The sequence below is a fragment of the Babylonia areolata genome, chromosome 7 (assembly GCF_041734735.1).
Source record: "Babylonia areolata isolate BAREFJ2019XMU chromosome 7, ASM4173473v1, whole genome shotgun sequence".
Classification (NCBI taxonomy): Eukaryota; Metazoa; Mollusca; class Gastropoda; order Neogastropoda; family Buccinidae; genus Babylonia; species Babylonia areolata.
The window spans coordinates 16,662,840-16,678,914 of NC_134882.1; the positions used below are offsets into that span (position 1 = coordinate 16,662,840).

Below are 16,075 nucleotides of genomic sequence, written 5' to 3' on the forward strand. Positions count from 1 at the left end.
GAGAAATTAAACATAAGAATGCACCACAGTCTTTTAAAAAGGCTAGCTACATTTTACCTCTAAAGCATTCGGATGATTGCACACGGTGAGTTATCGTTTGTTTTTCTTCATTCATTGGCAAACAGTCAAACTCTTTCTGAAGTCAGGCAGACATCTTTGAGACGAACCTCTTACACTTCCGCTCGGTGAGTGTGTGTGTGTGTGTGTGTGTGTGTGTGTGTGTGTGTGTGTGTGTGTGTGTTGTGTGTGTGTGTGTGTGTGTGTGTGTGTGTGTGTGTGAAATGAATCAAGTTATTACGCGTCCTGTCAACCAAAACAGTTTTGCGGAGTCAAGTTCAAACCCGACATTTCCATGTCTGTGTTTGTATTTAGAATTGCAACGCACAGGTGACTGCGACCTTTGTGTCGCGTATGGGAAAATCAACAGAACTTTAGTATAATGGTGTGGGTTTTTTTTTTAAGGGGGGGCAACACAGAAATACACCTGCTCCTGGTACTTCAAAAAAATGAAAAATAAAAATAAACACACACACACACACACACACACACACACACACACACACACACACACACACACACACACACAACAAAGGTACGTCTGTAGTACTTAGTGTACAGCCAGGAACGAAATGTCTTGTGATTACATGAAGTCATGACCTAGCGGTGTCCCATAATAACCTCACTGCTCTGAATGCACGTGCAGCACGAAAAGGGGGTTAGAGCGATCCGAAGTGCCACAAGTGTGCCACAACTGTTACACTGTGCAGAGAGTATTAACCCAACGTTTCCCACTGAGCAAAAATAACACAGGCTTCATCAGCAAACCGTCACAATGTCAGTTCGTTAAGACCATAACAGATGTCGGCACAGGTCACGTGATCACTACACGTCACGTGATACTGGTCACGTGATAGTTGCGGGGGGTGGGGGGTCCGGGGGGGGGGGTCCCCTTGTTAAAAAAAACAAAACAAAAATAGCTTCGAGGCCACAGAGCCGGCTTGCATGAGGAGATCTTTGCAGCGCTAAGTTTGCTTAGAGTAAAGAATGTTCCTAAGTACACGGAATAACAACGTGGGGTTAGTCACATTCTCACTTTCTCAAGGAGGCTCGGACAAATCCATATACGCTATACCACTTTTTCTGTGTGCCAAGTGCGTGCTGCACACGGGGACTTCGGTTTATCGTCTCATCCGAAAGACTAGACGCTCAGTTTGATTTTCCAGTCAAACTTGGGAGAAAGTCGGAGAGAGCGGGATTCGAACCCACACCCTCACGGAAATTCTGTATTGGCAGCTGAGTGTCTTAACCATTCTGCCACCTTCCTTCTTAGAGCTGCTAACTTCGCTCATGCAAGCCCACCCCAGGGCCAGAAAGTGGGCCCACCCCACTCCACCCCACACCCCCCCAAAAAGAAAAGAAAATGGAGATGTCCGTCCGTTTCACTGCTGTCCATGCTTTGTACACTTGTGCAAGAAAGTCCCTTGACGGCGACCGTCACAGTCTTCGTGTCGCAGGAGCCTTGGGGCGTGGCGTGGCGGGACGTGGCGGTCACCACTGGGCTGTGGAATAAGTGGTTCGAAACCCGTAGGGCGAGTGGTTGGCGTACACCTGCAGGTTCTCGGGGCTGGCCGTGCTGACGTCAGTGCTCGTCTTCAGGCAAGGCTCTTGGCACCGGGCCAGGTCGTCAGCGTCGTTCCTTCGGTTCTGGAATAGAGGAAGGGGGAGGGGAGGGTAGAGAGGGGTTGGTGGGCGGGGCGTGAAGTTAAAATCTTAACAGCACCAAAAAAATTTTTTGTAATAAAAACAACAACAACAACAACAACTGAACAGGTCGGAGAAGGAAAATAAGTGCAGGTAAATAACTTACGTAAAAAACAACCAATTTCGCAATAAATGTTGTCATGATTTGACGAAAACAACAACAAAAGAAATATAAAGAGCGCGAGCACACACACACACACACACACACACACACACACACACACACACACACACACACACACACACACACACACACACACACACACACACACATGCGCGCGCGCGCGCTCGCACTCACGTACAAAAAGACAGAGAGAACAGAGAACAGGCAGACAAATAAGGAAGAGAGACAGAGAGAGAAAAAGAGAGGAGAGACAGACAGATACAGAGAGAAGAAAGAGAGACACAGACAGACAGACAGACAGACAAAAAAACAGGCAGACAGACAGACAAACAGAGACAGGGAGAGGACAGAATGACAGACAGACAGACAGAGAGATAGAGACAGCCAGACACGGACACAGACAGACAGACAGAGAGATAGAGACAGCCAGACACGGACACAGACAGACAGACAGACAGAGACACAAACAAAGGTAGACGAGACAGACAGAGAAACAGAGAGACAGATTGAGGAGAGACAGAAAGAGAGAATGAGACAGACAGACAGACAGACACAGACACAGACAGCCCCCCTCCTCCCCCACCTCCGCCCCCCGCTTGACGAAGTGAAAGAGGAAGTTCATTCCAAATGCAAGGTCCAGCGACAGAGAAAGAACGGCGGCCAACAGTGGAGTGTTTGAATCTGGGTATGCGTAAACAGAGTGAATCCGAAGCCGATCGTAGTGAGCGAGATGGAGTGTAGAGGTGAAGGCAGCCACAGAGATAGGAAGGGGCAGATTTGTGAATACATTTATAACATGGAGTGCTGATCTTGTTGTGAGACAAGATTCCATGTGAGACAGGGAGCCAGTGGAGATTTGCAAAAGAGGAGTGATGTGCTCAGGTCTTTTCTTTCTGAGGACGAGTCGGGCAGCAGAGTTTTGTAACCTAGTGATGGCCTAGAGGTAACGCGTCCGCGTAGGATGCGAGAGAATCTGAGCGCGCTGGTTCGAATCACGGCTCAGCCACCGATATTTTCTCCCCCTCCACTAGACCTTGAGTGGTCGTCTGGACGCTAGTCATTCGGGTGAGACGATAAACCGAGGTCCCGTGTGCAGCATGCACTTAGCGCACGTAAAAGAACCCACGGCAACAAAAGGGTTGTTCCTGGCAAAATCCTGTAGAAAAATTCACTTCGATAGGAAAAAGAAACTAAACTGCAGGTGGCGTTGTAGTGTAGCGACGCGCTCTCCCTGGGGAGAGCAGCCCGAATTTCACACAGAGAAATCTGTTGTGAATAAATGAACAATACAATACAATACAATACAGAGACAAAAACAGGCAGAAACAGCACACACACACACACACACACACACACACACACACACACACACACACACACACACACACACACACACACACACACACACACACACACACACACACACACACACACACACACGCACACACACACACACACACACACACACACACACACACACACACACACACACATAGAAAAGCAGACACGTGACGTCCATCACGAGCATCTCACCTGATGACGGCTCTTCCCCCGGCAGCGGACGACGCAGAACTGCAGCAGACAGAGGCAAACAGCCATGCCGATGCCCGCCAGCAGCACCAGGTACATGCCCGCCACCGTCTCCAGGTTCAGGGACTTGGTCTTGGCGCTCTGCCGCTGGTTTGGGCAGAACTGGGGCCGCCACCACCTGTTTTGGGGTGCGTGGGTGTTAACACAGGGTTCAAGTCCTTAAATACGTCAACTTTGGTTGTTGGTGGTGTGGGGTTTTTTTCGGGGATGGAGGAGGAATTTTTGTTTAATGTCCCGTCACACATATCGGTGATTGAAGACATTTTGTTCAAGTATTTATGAATACATCTGAGTATTATCGGTTAGAAGGGGTGGGAGATGTGGATGAATGGAGGGTTGGGGGAAACTGGGCAAATGAGGGTAAAAATGTGGGTGAAATTTGGAAGACAAACAAAACAAAACAAAACAAAAACAAAAACAAAAAGGCAAAAAAAACCCTCAAAATACAGTTACAGGAAATTACTTAAAGGACTTCGTAAGAGAGAAGTCGTTAAACTGACAAGCGAAACAACTGATAATGAATGCGAAAAAGTCAAAAACATCAACGTTTTCAGTCACTTGTGAAGACACACTTTCGTGTACAAAAGGCTTCATCAAGCTACAGTGAAAAATTATATGCTCAATTGTCAGGTTACTAAAGCATATACACTTTACATCAGAACAATACTTGGTCCGTAATGAATTTGATAATAGTCTGAGAGCTAAACTCAGAATTGGTCTGCGAATCGGACCAAAGTCTGAGAGAGTCAACTGACGAGGTTTTAGACTTGAATTCAAGTACCTATAAAAGTCTCTTTCTAGTATATTGCTTATTTCCTTGTATGACAATGGGCAATATACTTTTATACTATCTATATTATTTTTGCTCCCCTTTTTGCTGCCCTGTCTGCTTGGTCGTTATATCGGAATCCAGTGTGGGATGGTATCCAACAAAAATCAACATTTGTACCCTTCACAAACAGGGAGTGCAATAAATACCTAATTTCAAAAAATAAATCTTCTCTTTGATTATTCTCAAAAAGGAGCAAACCTTTTAAGACAGATTGAGAATCAACACAAAATAGGATATTACTTACTATGATTGGTATATCAACAAGATGAGTTAAAGCCATAAGGATGGCCACCAATTCAGCTGTAAAAATTGAATGTCCCTTGCCTAAATAATAATGTATTTTGCTTACTTGGACCTTTCGGGGATGGGAGGTTGGGGGGGTGGGGGTATTTTTTGTTGTTTTTTTCCAACTTGATTTACAATACAATGCAATGTCGTATGATGCAATGTAATGCAATGCAATGTAATGCAATATAACGTAATGCAATGTAATGCAATGCAATACAACACAATGCAATACAATGCGATACATTACAATATAGATGCAATGTAACGCAATGCAATGTGATACAATTCAATGCAATGCAACATAACGCAACACAACACAATACAATATATTGCAATGCAACACAACACAACACAACGCAACACAACACAATACAAATACAATACAATGCTAATACAATACAATACAATGTCATTCGACGCGAAATTGATTGCTTATCCACAGGCTCACCACTCACCCGCCGAAACAATAACTGTCTCAGCTCACAGCCGACTCCAAACTCACACACGAAAGACGACAAAAGTTGGACCAAAAAGATCCAAAAAAGCAAATACATACAAAGCTAAATACATGTAAGCAAGTTATAGAGAACAGTGGCTTTTTTGTTTGCCTGTTTGTTTGTTTGTGTGTGTGTGTGTGTGTGTGTGTGTTGGTGTGTGCGTGTGTGCTTTGTGTGTGTGTGTGTGTGTGTGTGTGTGTGTGTGTGTGTGTGTGTGTGTGTGTGTGTAAATAAGTTGATGCATTCTCAAATTTAAGTGGATCAAGATTTCCATTTGAACCCGTGTCATATCAGTTCCACCAGACCGGTACCACCTAAAAGTTATTATCGCCTGAAGATCGGACGAAATTGCACTGATACTAAATAATTCGGTTTCAATCTTTTTTTTTTTTAGTCCGTTTCCATTTCAGCTGATATGAATCTCCCAAGTTTCACATCAAATACGCGATACGATAAAACTGATGAGAAAGCCACTATTCATATTCCAGTTACGTCGATAACACTTCGTCTATGTTAACTTTTCTTAAACTTTTTTTTGGGTTGTTGTTGTTGTTGTTGCCAAGAATGTATTTCTAAACCAGCTGCTGTGGCAAAGTGGTTAGCGTTGCAGACTGACGACTGCAAGGATGTAAGTTCGAATCCCAGCAGAGGTGGAATTTTTTTGTTGGCCCGTGGCCGATATCTATTCAAAGTTGAGTGTGCTATGGGCTTGGGTTTCAAAACCTAAGATGGTCCTCCCTAGCAGCATCGTCATCACCATCATCATCATCATCATTCTCATCCATCATCGCTATAGAAATAACTGTCTGATACTCCATGGCCTTTCATGCCCTGCTCCCATGGTGACGTTTAGTTTCAATTCCCCTCCACGCTTGTGATGAGTTCCTGTCAAGGTCTTCTTCTCCTCCTCCTCCTCCTCCTCCTTCTTCTTCTTCTTCTTCTTCTTCTTCTTCTTCTTCTTCTTCTTCTTCTTCTTCTTCTTCTTCTTCTTCTTCTTCTTCTTCTTCTTCTTCTTCTTCTTCTTCTTCTTCTTCTTCTCCTCCTCCTCCTCCTTCTACTTCTTCTTCTTCTTCTTTAGGGCTATAATTTTTCCTCCTCCTCCCCCTTCTTCTTCTTCTTCTTCTTCAGGGCTATAGTTTTTCCTCCTCCTCCTCCTCCTTCTTCTTCTTCTTCAGGGCTATAGTTTTTCCTCCTCCTCCTCCTTCTTCTTCTTCAGGGCTATAGTTTTTCCTCCTCGTCCTCCTCCTCCTCCTCCTCCTCCTTCTTCTTCTTCTTCTTCTTCTTCTTCTTCTTCTTCTTCTTCTTCTTCTTCTTCTTCTTCTTCTTCTTCTTCAGGGCTATAGCTTTTCCTCCTCCTCCTCCTCCACCTTCTTCTTCAGGGCTATAGTTTTTCCTCCTCCCCCTCCTCCTCCACCTTCTTCTTCTTCTTCAGGGCTATAGTTTTTCCTCCTCCTCCTCCTCCTCCTTCTTCTTCTTCTTCAGGGCTATAGTTTTTCCTCCTCCTCCTTCTTCTTCAGGGCTATAGTTTTTCCTCCTCCTCCTCCTCCTTCTTCTTCTTCTTCTTCAGGGCTATAGTTTTTCCTCCTCTTCCTCCTCCTTCTTCTTCTTCTTCTTTAGGGCTATAGTTTTTCCTCCTCCTCCTCCTTCTTCTTCTTCTTCTTCTTCTTTAGGGCTATAGTTTTTCCTCCTCCCCCTCCTCCTCCACCTTCTTCTTCTTCAGGGCTATAGTTTTTCCTCCTCCTCCTCCTCCTCCTCCTTCTTCTTCTTCAGGGCAATAGTTTTTCCTCCTCCCCCTCCTCCTCCACCTTCTTCAGGGCTATAGTTTTTCCTCCTCCTCCTCCTCTTTCTTCTTCTTCTTCTTCAGGGCTATAGTTTTTCCTCCTCCTCCTCCTTCTTCTTCTTCAGGGCTATAGTTTTTCCTCCTCCCCCTCCTCCTTCTTCTTCTTCTTCAGGGCTATAGTTTTTCCTCCTCCTCCTCCTCCTCCTCCTCCTCCTCCTTCTTCTTCTTTTCGTCTTCGTTTTCTTCCCCTCCCCCTCCCTTCTTTCTTTCTTTTCGTTCCTTCTTTTTATCCTTTCCTTTTTGTTTGCTCCTCTATTTCTTCTTCCTTTCTTTATTTTTTCTTCCTTTCTTTCTTTTTTTCTTCCTTCTTGCTCTTTTTCAGATTTTCATCTGTCTTCTTGTTTTGTTTCGCTTTCCTTTTCTTTTATTTTCTTTCAGTTTCTGTCTTTCTGTCTTTCTGTCTTTCTTTCTGTCTTTCTTTCTTTCCTTCTTCTTCTTCTTGACCTGTGTCTTTTTAATGTACAGAAACCATTTTTTTCTGTCTTTCTTTCTTTCTTTCTTTCCTTCCTTACTTCCTTCTTGTTCCTTGTTTTAATTTCACCTCATCCTCTGGCAAAGCAAGTTTCTGTCGGGCGCCGCTCTTGGCATCGTCATCATTCATGATCACCATAAGTTATCACCATCATCAACCAAAAAAAAAAAAAAAAAAAAAAAAAAAAAAACTATACCAGACAGCGGAACTTTGTTGGACGGGTCGTGCCAACTCAACAAAAGGGTGTGTGGCCTTTTTAGATAAAATACCATCGCTTGCTATCAGTGTGGAAGGGAAAAAAAAACACAAAAAAAAAACACACACACAAAGAAAAAAATACTGCCAGGCAAAAAGGTCCATATTTCAGCGTGGTATCAACCAATGCTAAAAGCCTGACGCTTCCCTCTGACTGATGATAGCTCCAAATGGTGGTGTGAGAGGACGCAAAAGAGAAAGCCTGACGCTTCCCTCTGACTGATGATAGCTCCAAATGGTGCTGTGAGAGGACGCAAAAGAGAAAGAGAGAGTGAGTGAACGTGTGGCAGGGGTGTCGGGAGAGGACGCTGAAAGAGATTTAACAGGGGTAGCAAAAGAGAGAGAGTGAGAGACATAGACAGAGAGAGAGAGAAGAGGGAGAGAGAGGGGGGGAAAGAGAGGTGGCTGAGAGAGAGAGAGATGGATGGAGGAAAAGAGAGAGGGGGAGTGAGAGGTGGGAGAGAGTGAGAGTGAGAGAGAGAGTGAGAGAGAGAGACAGAGAGAAGAGGAAACAGAGAGAGTGAGAGAGAGAGAAAAGGGAGAGAGTGAGAGAGAGGGAGAGAAGAGGGAGAGAGATAGTGAGAGAGAGAGAGAGAGAAGAGGGAGAGAGTGAGAGAGAGAGAGAGAGAGGGGGGTGAGAGACAGAGAGAGAGTGGGAGGAAAAGAGAGACGGGGGAGAGAGAGGTGGGAGAGAGTGAGAGAGGGAGGAAGAGAGAGGAAGAGAGAGAGGGGGGAGAGAGGTGGGAGAGAGAGAGAGGGAGAGAGAGAAAGAGAGAGAGAAAGAGAGAGAGAGGTTTTTTTGAAATGAGGTTGAAAGGTCTAATCTTTCACTGAGAGCAGTTTTATCTGGGTGACTAACAAGCAGAAAGACAGGCAGGCAGGAAGACAGGAAGACAGGCAGGCCGGAAGACAGGCAGGCAGGTAGGCAGGAAGACAGGAAGGCAGGTAGGCAGAGCCAGAGAGGTCCAAACGAAAAGGAAATATGTGGGTGATAAACGATTCACGCCTAGGAAATTCCAGAGAGGATCAAAGAACAGGGAGAGCTGAAGAAAAAATGTTTGCCAAATCATTTGTGATGCACCACTGACGGAGAGTACAGGATCGAAGCGAGTCGAAGAAGAAGAAGATGATTATGACGATGGTGATGATGATGATAGAAAAAGAAGAAGAAGAAGAAGATGATGATGATGATGATGATGATGAAAAATGAAGAAGAAGAAGATCATGATGATCATGATGAAAACTATAGAAAGAAAGAAAGAATACCAAACAAGATGTCATTGCTGCCAAGCATACACTCACTCTACTTTAACCCCTTTCTCAAGTCCACACTTTCGCCAGCAGTCAAAATAACGATCACTGCCACCATCACCACCGCCACCCTTACCCTTACCATCCACCCAGACTTCCTCTTATCACCAGACAACCATCCATCCAGTTTTTGTGGCACTTCCAGTGCCCAACAAAGTCGACGATAAGAACCTCATTGAGATTTAAAAAAAAAAAAAAATCCTTTTTACCCACCAGCAGTGCAAGCCACGCGAGCTTTTATATTAATAGAAAAGATAAGGGGTGTACATCTTAACACGATGTCTGGCATATCAAGAGTCTGTGAGCAGTGAAATCAACAGGTTACCTGACCGATAGCACTACAGTGAATACTGCCAAATAAGTTTAGAGACGCTAGAAAAAAAAAGAGGTAGGGAGTGGGATTGTGTGTGTGGGGTGGGTGGGGGGCTGTGGGGGGGGGGGCGGACGTGGGTAGGAGGGGTGAAGGGGGCGTGGGGGGGGGGTGGACGTGAGGAGGAGGAGGAGGGGGAAAGGACGGAGAGGGAGAGAGGGAAGAGACAGAAATACAGGGGAGTTACACAAACAACAGTTTTCTCATCGGACAGAGAAGCGGAAATGGACACACACACACACACACACACACACACACACACACACACACGCACGCACGCACACACAAACACACACACACACAAGCCAAAGCACATGCACGTGCGTGCGCGCGCGTAATTATACATCTGAATAAAGGTAGAAATGGAGAGAGTAGTGGGGTGGAGAAAGAGAGTGACAGAGAGAGAGAGAGAGAGAGAGAGAGAGAGAGAGAGAGGAGGGAAAAAGAGACAGATACGAGTGAATAAAAGACCGGAGAAAAACAACAGACATTGGTAGAAAAGAAAGAAACTGTAACGGATGATTTCTTTGCAACAGGCTAAGGTCCCTCATGAAGCGGTGATTTAAACAAACATTTCAGAGGTAATATGATTTTGATATGCAAAATAACATAGGTGTAATCTGAAAATGACAAAAAGAATAATAATCACCATCTTCATCAAACATTTCTAATTCACGCAGAAAAATAAAGTGGAAAAATAAAGAAACTCTCAACTCCATTTTATATTTGTAATTTATAAGATTTTTTGCAAGTAAATTACCAGTTGTTTGCTAATGTGTTCCTTAGTGGATGACATAAGCAATGACAGTCTGAACGGGAATGTTGCTTTCACTATGTTGACGGAGTCAGCTGATTTCAAAGCTCGCTTAACACAGGACAACAAAGTACAAAGTGGGCTTCATTCTCTAGGAAGCGAGAGAATCTGAGCGCGCTGGTTCGAATCACGGCTCAGTGGCCAATATTTTCTCCCCCTCCACTAGACCTTGAGTGGTGGTCTGGACGCTAGTCATTCGGATGAGACGATAAACCGAGTCTCGTGTGCAGCATGCACTTAGCCCACGTAAAAAGAACCCATGGCAACAAAAGGGTTGTCACTGGCAACAGTCTGTAGAAAAATCCACTTCGATAGGAAAAACAAGTGAAACTGCATACAGGAAAAAATACCAAAAAAAAGGTGGTGTTCTCAGTGTAGCGACACGCTCTCCCTGGGGAGAGCAGCCCGAATTTCACACAGAGAAATATGTTGTGATAAAAAAGAGAAATACAAATAACCACCCCAGCTGACAGATAAGATGCTCTCCAATCTGATTGTTTTCCCTCCACACACTATAGCTCTAAACAGCTGAGTGTGGAAAACACGCCAACACAGAAACGCTATGAGCACACATTTTCACTGCCTCTCTCCAATCTTTTTCCCCTTTCTCTCTCTCTGCCTCTTTCTCCCCAAACATGGAACACACACTTCGAAATCGTGCCAAAGCCACAACATGTCTCTCTGTCGGTCTGTCGAATCTCTAAAGGATTAACTCTCTCCATACGAACGGCGAAAGAGACGACGTTAACAGCGTTTCACCCCAATTACCATCATCAAAATATTCCAAGCGGAAGGCTCTTATATTGAGAGACGTGAATGTTGACAAAGAATACCACAATTCTGACGACGGAAGCTAAAGGTTGGGTCAATCAGACACCCACTGGACATCCGAGGGGTCTGTGTAGAGGAGAAGAGAGGACTGGCCGTACTGAGTGAGTTAAAACTAAGACCGCTGATAAAACTTGTCCCAATCTGCGACACGCTCAACTCTTCAGGTACGTAAATGATTTATGGCTGAAAGTGTTTCTGAGCGACATAATTCTATTCCAGATGTGTGTGTGTGTGTGTGTGTGTGTGTGTGTGTGTGTGTGCTTCTGTGCATGCGCGCGCACGCGCGTGTGAGTGTTTTTGTGCGTGTGTGTGTGGTGCCTATTGCAGTTTCAGCGATTTGAAATTTAGTTGTATTAATCCGCTGCATGTTCTATTTTTGTTAGTGTGTTATGTGATGTGACTTTCACGTTTGTGATTGGATTTAATGCTTGCATAATCTTCCTTTCGTTTCCAGAAAATATTTACATGGCCTCTTTTATAACACTAAATGATTCCATGGAACTGAAACAAATGAGACTGAAAGTATTTTTCGAAACTAGAAAATAGTTTATGGAGTCTGATTAATAATACTGTTAGTAATCTATGGAATCTGAAAACATTTCCTGGGTCCGTCTTTAGTAACCTAATTGTATCCTATGAAATAAGAATTTTTCGGAGTCTTTTTTATAAGACTAATTTTTATCCTGTGGAAATATGAACTATTTTCTAGGTATGTTTTGAGACTGTGGAATTCGATTCGTTTAGATTGACGTCGAGACGAAAATCAGATGGAAATTCGTTGATAAAGATTCTCTTTTCCTGATTACAAATCTGAGCAAGGTGGTGAGAAACTGCTGAGTGGTGTGGAATCTAGTGTTGATATCCCGTCACACACAATGGTGATTGTAGACAGTTTGCTAAGGTATTGATTTTCACACATGAATGTTGTTATCGTTTAAAAGGTAGGAAAGAAGGGGGGTGAATGGCGAGTTGGGGGGTGGGGGGACCAGGGAAAAGGAGGGTGGAATAAAAGATTATTTTTTGAAATAAGTTCAATTCGTTTAATTCGTCGTTGATTTAAAGAGAGAAACAACTGATACTGAAAGCTAAAAAAAAAACCCATCAACGTTCCCAGTGATTTGTGGTGACATATTTTCGTGCAGGAAAGGCTCCATCAAATCACAGCTAAAAACAATGTATATGCTTAACTGTCAATTCACTTCGATAATGTTCGATTTATGTTCGTACCTTGTTATGTACTACCCCCCCCCCCCCGCCCGCCACACACACACACCCCCCAATATTCCTTGTGACCTCGGTACACTTGGTAGTAAAGATCTATTCTATTCTATTCTATTATTGCACTTGATATTAGGGTAATATCTAGTCTGCAATGAATCAGATAACAGTCTGAAAAATTAAACTTGAAACTGATCTGCAAACTGGACCAAAAGTCTGAGAGAGGGTCCAATGACGAGGCTCCACAACTGAATTGAAGCACTACCAAAAGTCTCTGGCCAGTGCATGACTTATTTCATTGTATGGCAACGGTGAGAAACCACTCAAATACACCGCAAATTAAATCAGATTCTATTCTTCTCTTCTTCTTTTTCTTTTTCTTCTTTGTTCGTGGGCTGCAACTCCCACGTTCACTCGTATATACACGAGTGGGCTTTTACGTGTATGACCGTTTTTACTCCGCCATGTAGGCAGCCATACTCCGCTTTCGGGGGTGTGCATGCTGGGTATGTTCTTGTTTCCATAACCCACCGAACGTTGACATGGGTTACAGGATCTTTAACGTGCGTATTTGATCTTTTGCTTGCGTATACACACGAACGGGGTTCAGGCACTAGCAGGTCTGCACATATGTTGACCTGGGAGATCGGAAAAATCTCCACCCTTTACCCACCAGGCGCCGTCACCGAGATTCGAACCCGGGACCCTCAGATTGAAAGTTCAACGCTCTAACCATTCGGCTATTGCGCCCGTCAGATTCTATTCAAAGTAAAGAGAACTTTCCAGTTCAAACTGTCGATTCTGGAAAAAGACATTCTTATTCTGCAGGCGTAGATCAAATCAAATGTATTTTGTATTTCTATTTGTATTTCTTTTTATCACAACAGATTTCTCTGAGGGAAGTTCGGGCTGCTCTCCCCTGGGAGAGCGCGTCGCTGCACTACAGCGCCACCCATTTATTTGTATTTTTTCCTGCGTGCAGTTTTATTTTGTTTTTCCTATCGAAGTGGATTTTTCTATAGAATTTTGCCAGAAATAACCCTTTTGTTGCCGTCGGTTCTTTTACGAACTTCATCCATGTGGTGTTTCCATTTTACGTTTGATTTATTTTAACTCTCTCCATACGAACAGCGAAAGAGACGACGTTAACAGCGTTTCACCCCAATTATCACCATCAAAATATTGCAAGCGGAAGGCTCTTATACTGAAGAGGTGAATGGTTGACAAAGAATACCACAATTCTGACGACGGAAGCTAAAGGATGGGTCATTCAGACACCCACTGGACATCCGAGGGGTCTGTGTAGAGGAGAAGAGAGGACTGGCCGTACTGAGTGAGTTAATGCTGATCCCAGAAAGAATGTGGCGGGGAACTGTGGCTTCACACAGGTGGTGTGTGGAGAGAACAGCTGGTGATTGAGACATATTCTATGAAGACATATTCTATTCCAGATAATTCTCGTTTCCACTGTTGTTGGTTTTTCGTGGTTTTATTTTTTGTTTGTTTGGTTTTTTTTTAATTTTTGTTTGTTTTTGTTTTGTTTTGTTTTTTCGTTTTTGGGGGGTGCACCACCGTGCGTCATTCCGGATTGTGTGTGTGTGTGTGTGTGTGTGTGTGTGTGTGTGCGTGCGTGCGTGCGTGCATTAAGTACGCGTTAACCCCATCAATATAGAGCACTGTGTAACGTGTTTTTGCGCACGAGCCCACATGTCAATGTCACTCAGTAACTTTGTTCTCTCTCTCTCTCTCTCTCTCTCTCTCTCTCTCCTCTCTCTCTCTCCCCATGTAATAAAGACAATCTCTCTCCCATCCCAATGCCTCACTGCCCACATTCCACCTCTCTCTCTCTCTTTCCTCCCTCCCTCCCTTCCTCACACACACACACACACACACACACACACACACACACACACACACACACACACACACACAATTACAATCCTCTGCTCATGAAGCAAACCACAGCGGCATGACAACCTACACACCTGGCACAGGTGAGATCAGCAATCCGCGGGGCTCCAGTGCCGTGACTGGGGCCGAGGATGAAGGTGGCAGAGTGGTTAAGACGCTTTTCTTCCAAAACACAGTATCCGTGAGAGTCTGGGTTCGAATCCCCGTCTAGCAACTTTCTCCCAAGTTTGACTTGGATAATCAAACCCTAGCGTCTAGTCATTCGGATGGGACCGTCAATAAACCGAGGTCCCGTGTGCAGCACGCTCTTGGCGCACTGAAATAGAAACCATGGCAACCTCAGTGTTGCCCTCTAGCAAAATTCTGTCGAAGAAATCCACTCTGATAAGTACACAAATATGTAAGCATGCACTCAAGGCCTAACGAAGCGCGTTGGGTTATGCTGCTGGTCAGGCATCTGCCTTGCAAATTGCAGATGTGGTGTAGCGTATATGGATTTGTCCGAATGTAGTGGCGCCTCCCCGAGAAACTGAAACTGAAACTGAAGCTGGAGACCATGTTTACACCGACCTTGACAGCTCAGTACGGACATGTTAACCAGTGCAGTCGCGGGAGTGTTGATTACCTGTTCTTTCTTTCCTTGCTTACCTTTTCCTTCACTGATTATTTTTCCCTATTGGGAGTGGGGGTGTAGAGGGGAGTGGGGGTGTGGGGGAGAGGGGTTGTGGAGGCAGAGGGGGGCGGGGGTGGGTGTATAGGGGGAGGGGAGGGATGGGTGGGGCAAAAGGTTCTTATTGCACTGATGCCATGGCGTCGAAAAGAGTTTCAGTTCCAGTTTCTCAAGGAGGCGTCAGTGCGTTCGGACAGATCCATATACGCCACGCCACATCTGCTGGGCACATGCCTGACCAGCAGCATAACCCAACGCGCTTAGTCAGGCCTTGAGTGCATATATATCCACCAGAGTGGATTTCCTTTGCAGAATTTTTGCACTTTCGTTGTCAAGGTGCATGCCGCACACGGGACCTCGGTTTACCGTCTCATCCGAATGACCACTGAGACGCTCACTTTGATTTTGCAGTCAAACTTGAGAGAAAGGGCGAGAGCGGGATTCGAACCTAGACCCTCACGGACACTGTACTCGCAGATATAGCGTCTTAACCATTCTGCCACCCTCCTCCTGAACCGTGACGGAGTCATACCTGCTTTCATCAGTTGCACAGCTGGCAGAAGAAGAAATGAAGACCATGGCTATACCGACTTTGACAGTTCACTACGTACGTGTTAACCAGTGCAGTGCCTGGAGTGGTGAGAACTTACTTTCCTTTCTTTCTTTCCTTTCTTACCCTGATTACTTTTCCCTATGGGGGCAGGGATCCTATTGCACCAGACGCGCGCTACAGCCGAGTGGTTAACTCACTCAGTACGGCCAGTCCTCTCTTCTCCTCTGCACAGACCCCTCGGATGTCCAATGGGTGTCTGAATGACCCAACCTTTAGCTTCCGTCGTCAGAATTGTGGTATTCTTTGTCAACATTCACGTCTTTAGTATAAGAGCGTTCCGCTTGCAATATTTTGATGATGGTAATTGGGGTGAAACGCTGTTAACGTCGTCTCTTTCGCCGTTCGTATGGAAAGAGTTAAAGCGCTGGACTTTCTTTCTTTCTTTTGCGTTCGACGGCTACGCAGTCTGGGTCGAAGTCCGAGGGATGCCACAAACTTGGACGTCCGGCGAAGATAGGCTACCGTCCCCAAGAGCTTGGTGTTGAGGTCAGCACCCCCGGGCCAGGACTACTGCCGCATCTTCTCATACATGGGGCAGTCTTGTAGAATATGGGATGGGGTCTGGTCAGCCTGGTCGCAATTACATAGGGATGTGGCTGCCACTCCAATCCTTTTCAGGTGTGCTCGGAGGCCGCAGTGTTGGACTTTCAATCGGAGGACTAGAGGTGGGTTTCTTTT

The 16,075-nt window shown here is 45.0% G+C and overlaps 1 protein-coding gene across 2 annotated transcripts in view; it reads right to left on the reverse strand.

The window, feature by feature from the left end:
• Nucleotides 1–594: 594 nt before the first annotated feature.
• LOC143283750 (glutamate receptor ionotropic, kainate 2-like) overlaps nucleotides 595–16,075 on the reverse strand; it is a 128,549-nt gene continuing 113,068 nt past the window's right edge. For both annotated transcript variants that reach the window (XM_076590062.1, XM_076590061.1), the window contains 2 exons: nucleotides 3,419–3,593; nucleotides 595–1,704 (listed from right to left, as the gene is read on the reverse strand). In XM_076590062.1, coding sequence (XP_076446177.1) covers nucleotides 1,549–1,704; nucleotides 3,419–3,593 — 331 coding nt within the window. In that variant the 3' untranslated portion in view covers nucleotides 595–1,548. The remainder of the gene's footprint in view (nucleotides 1,705–3,418; nucleotides 3,594–16,075) is intronic.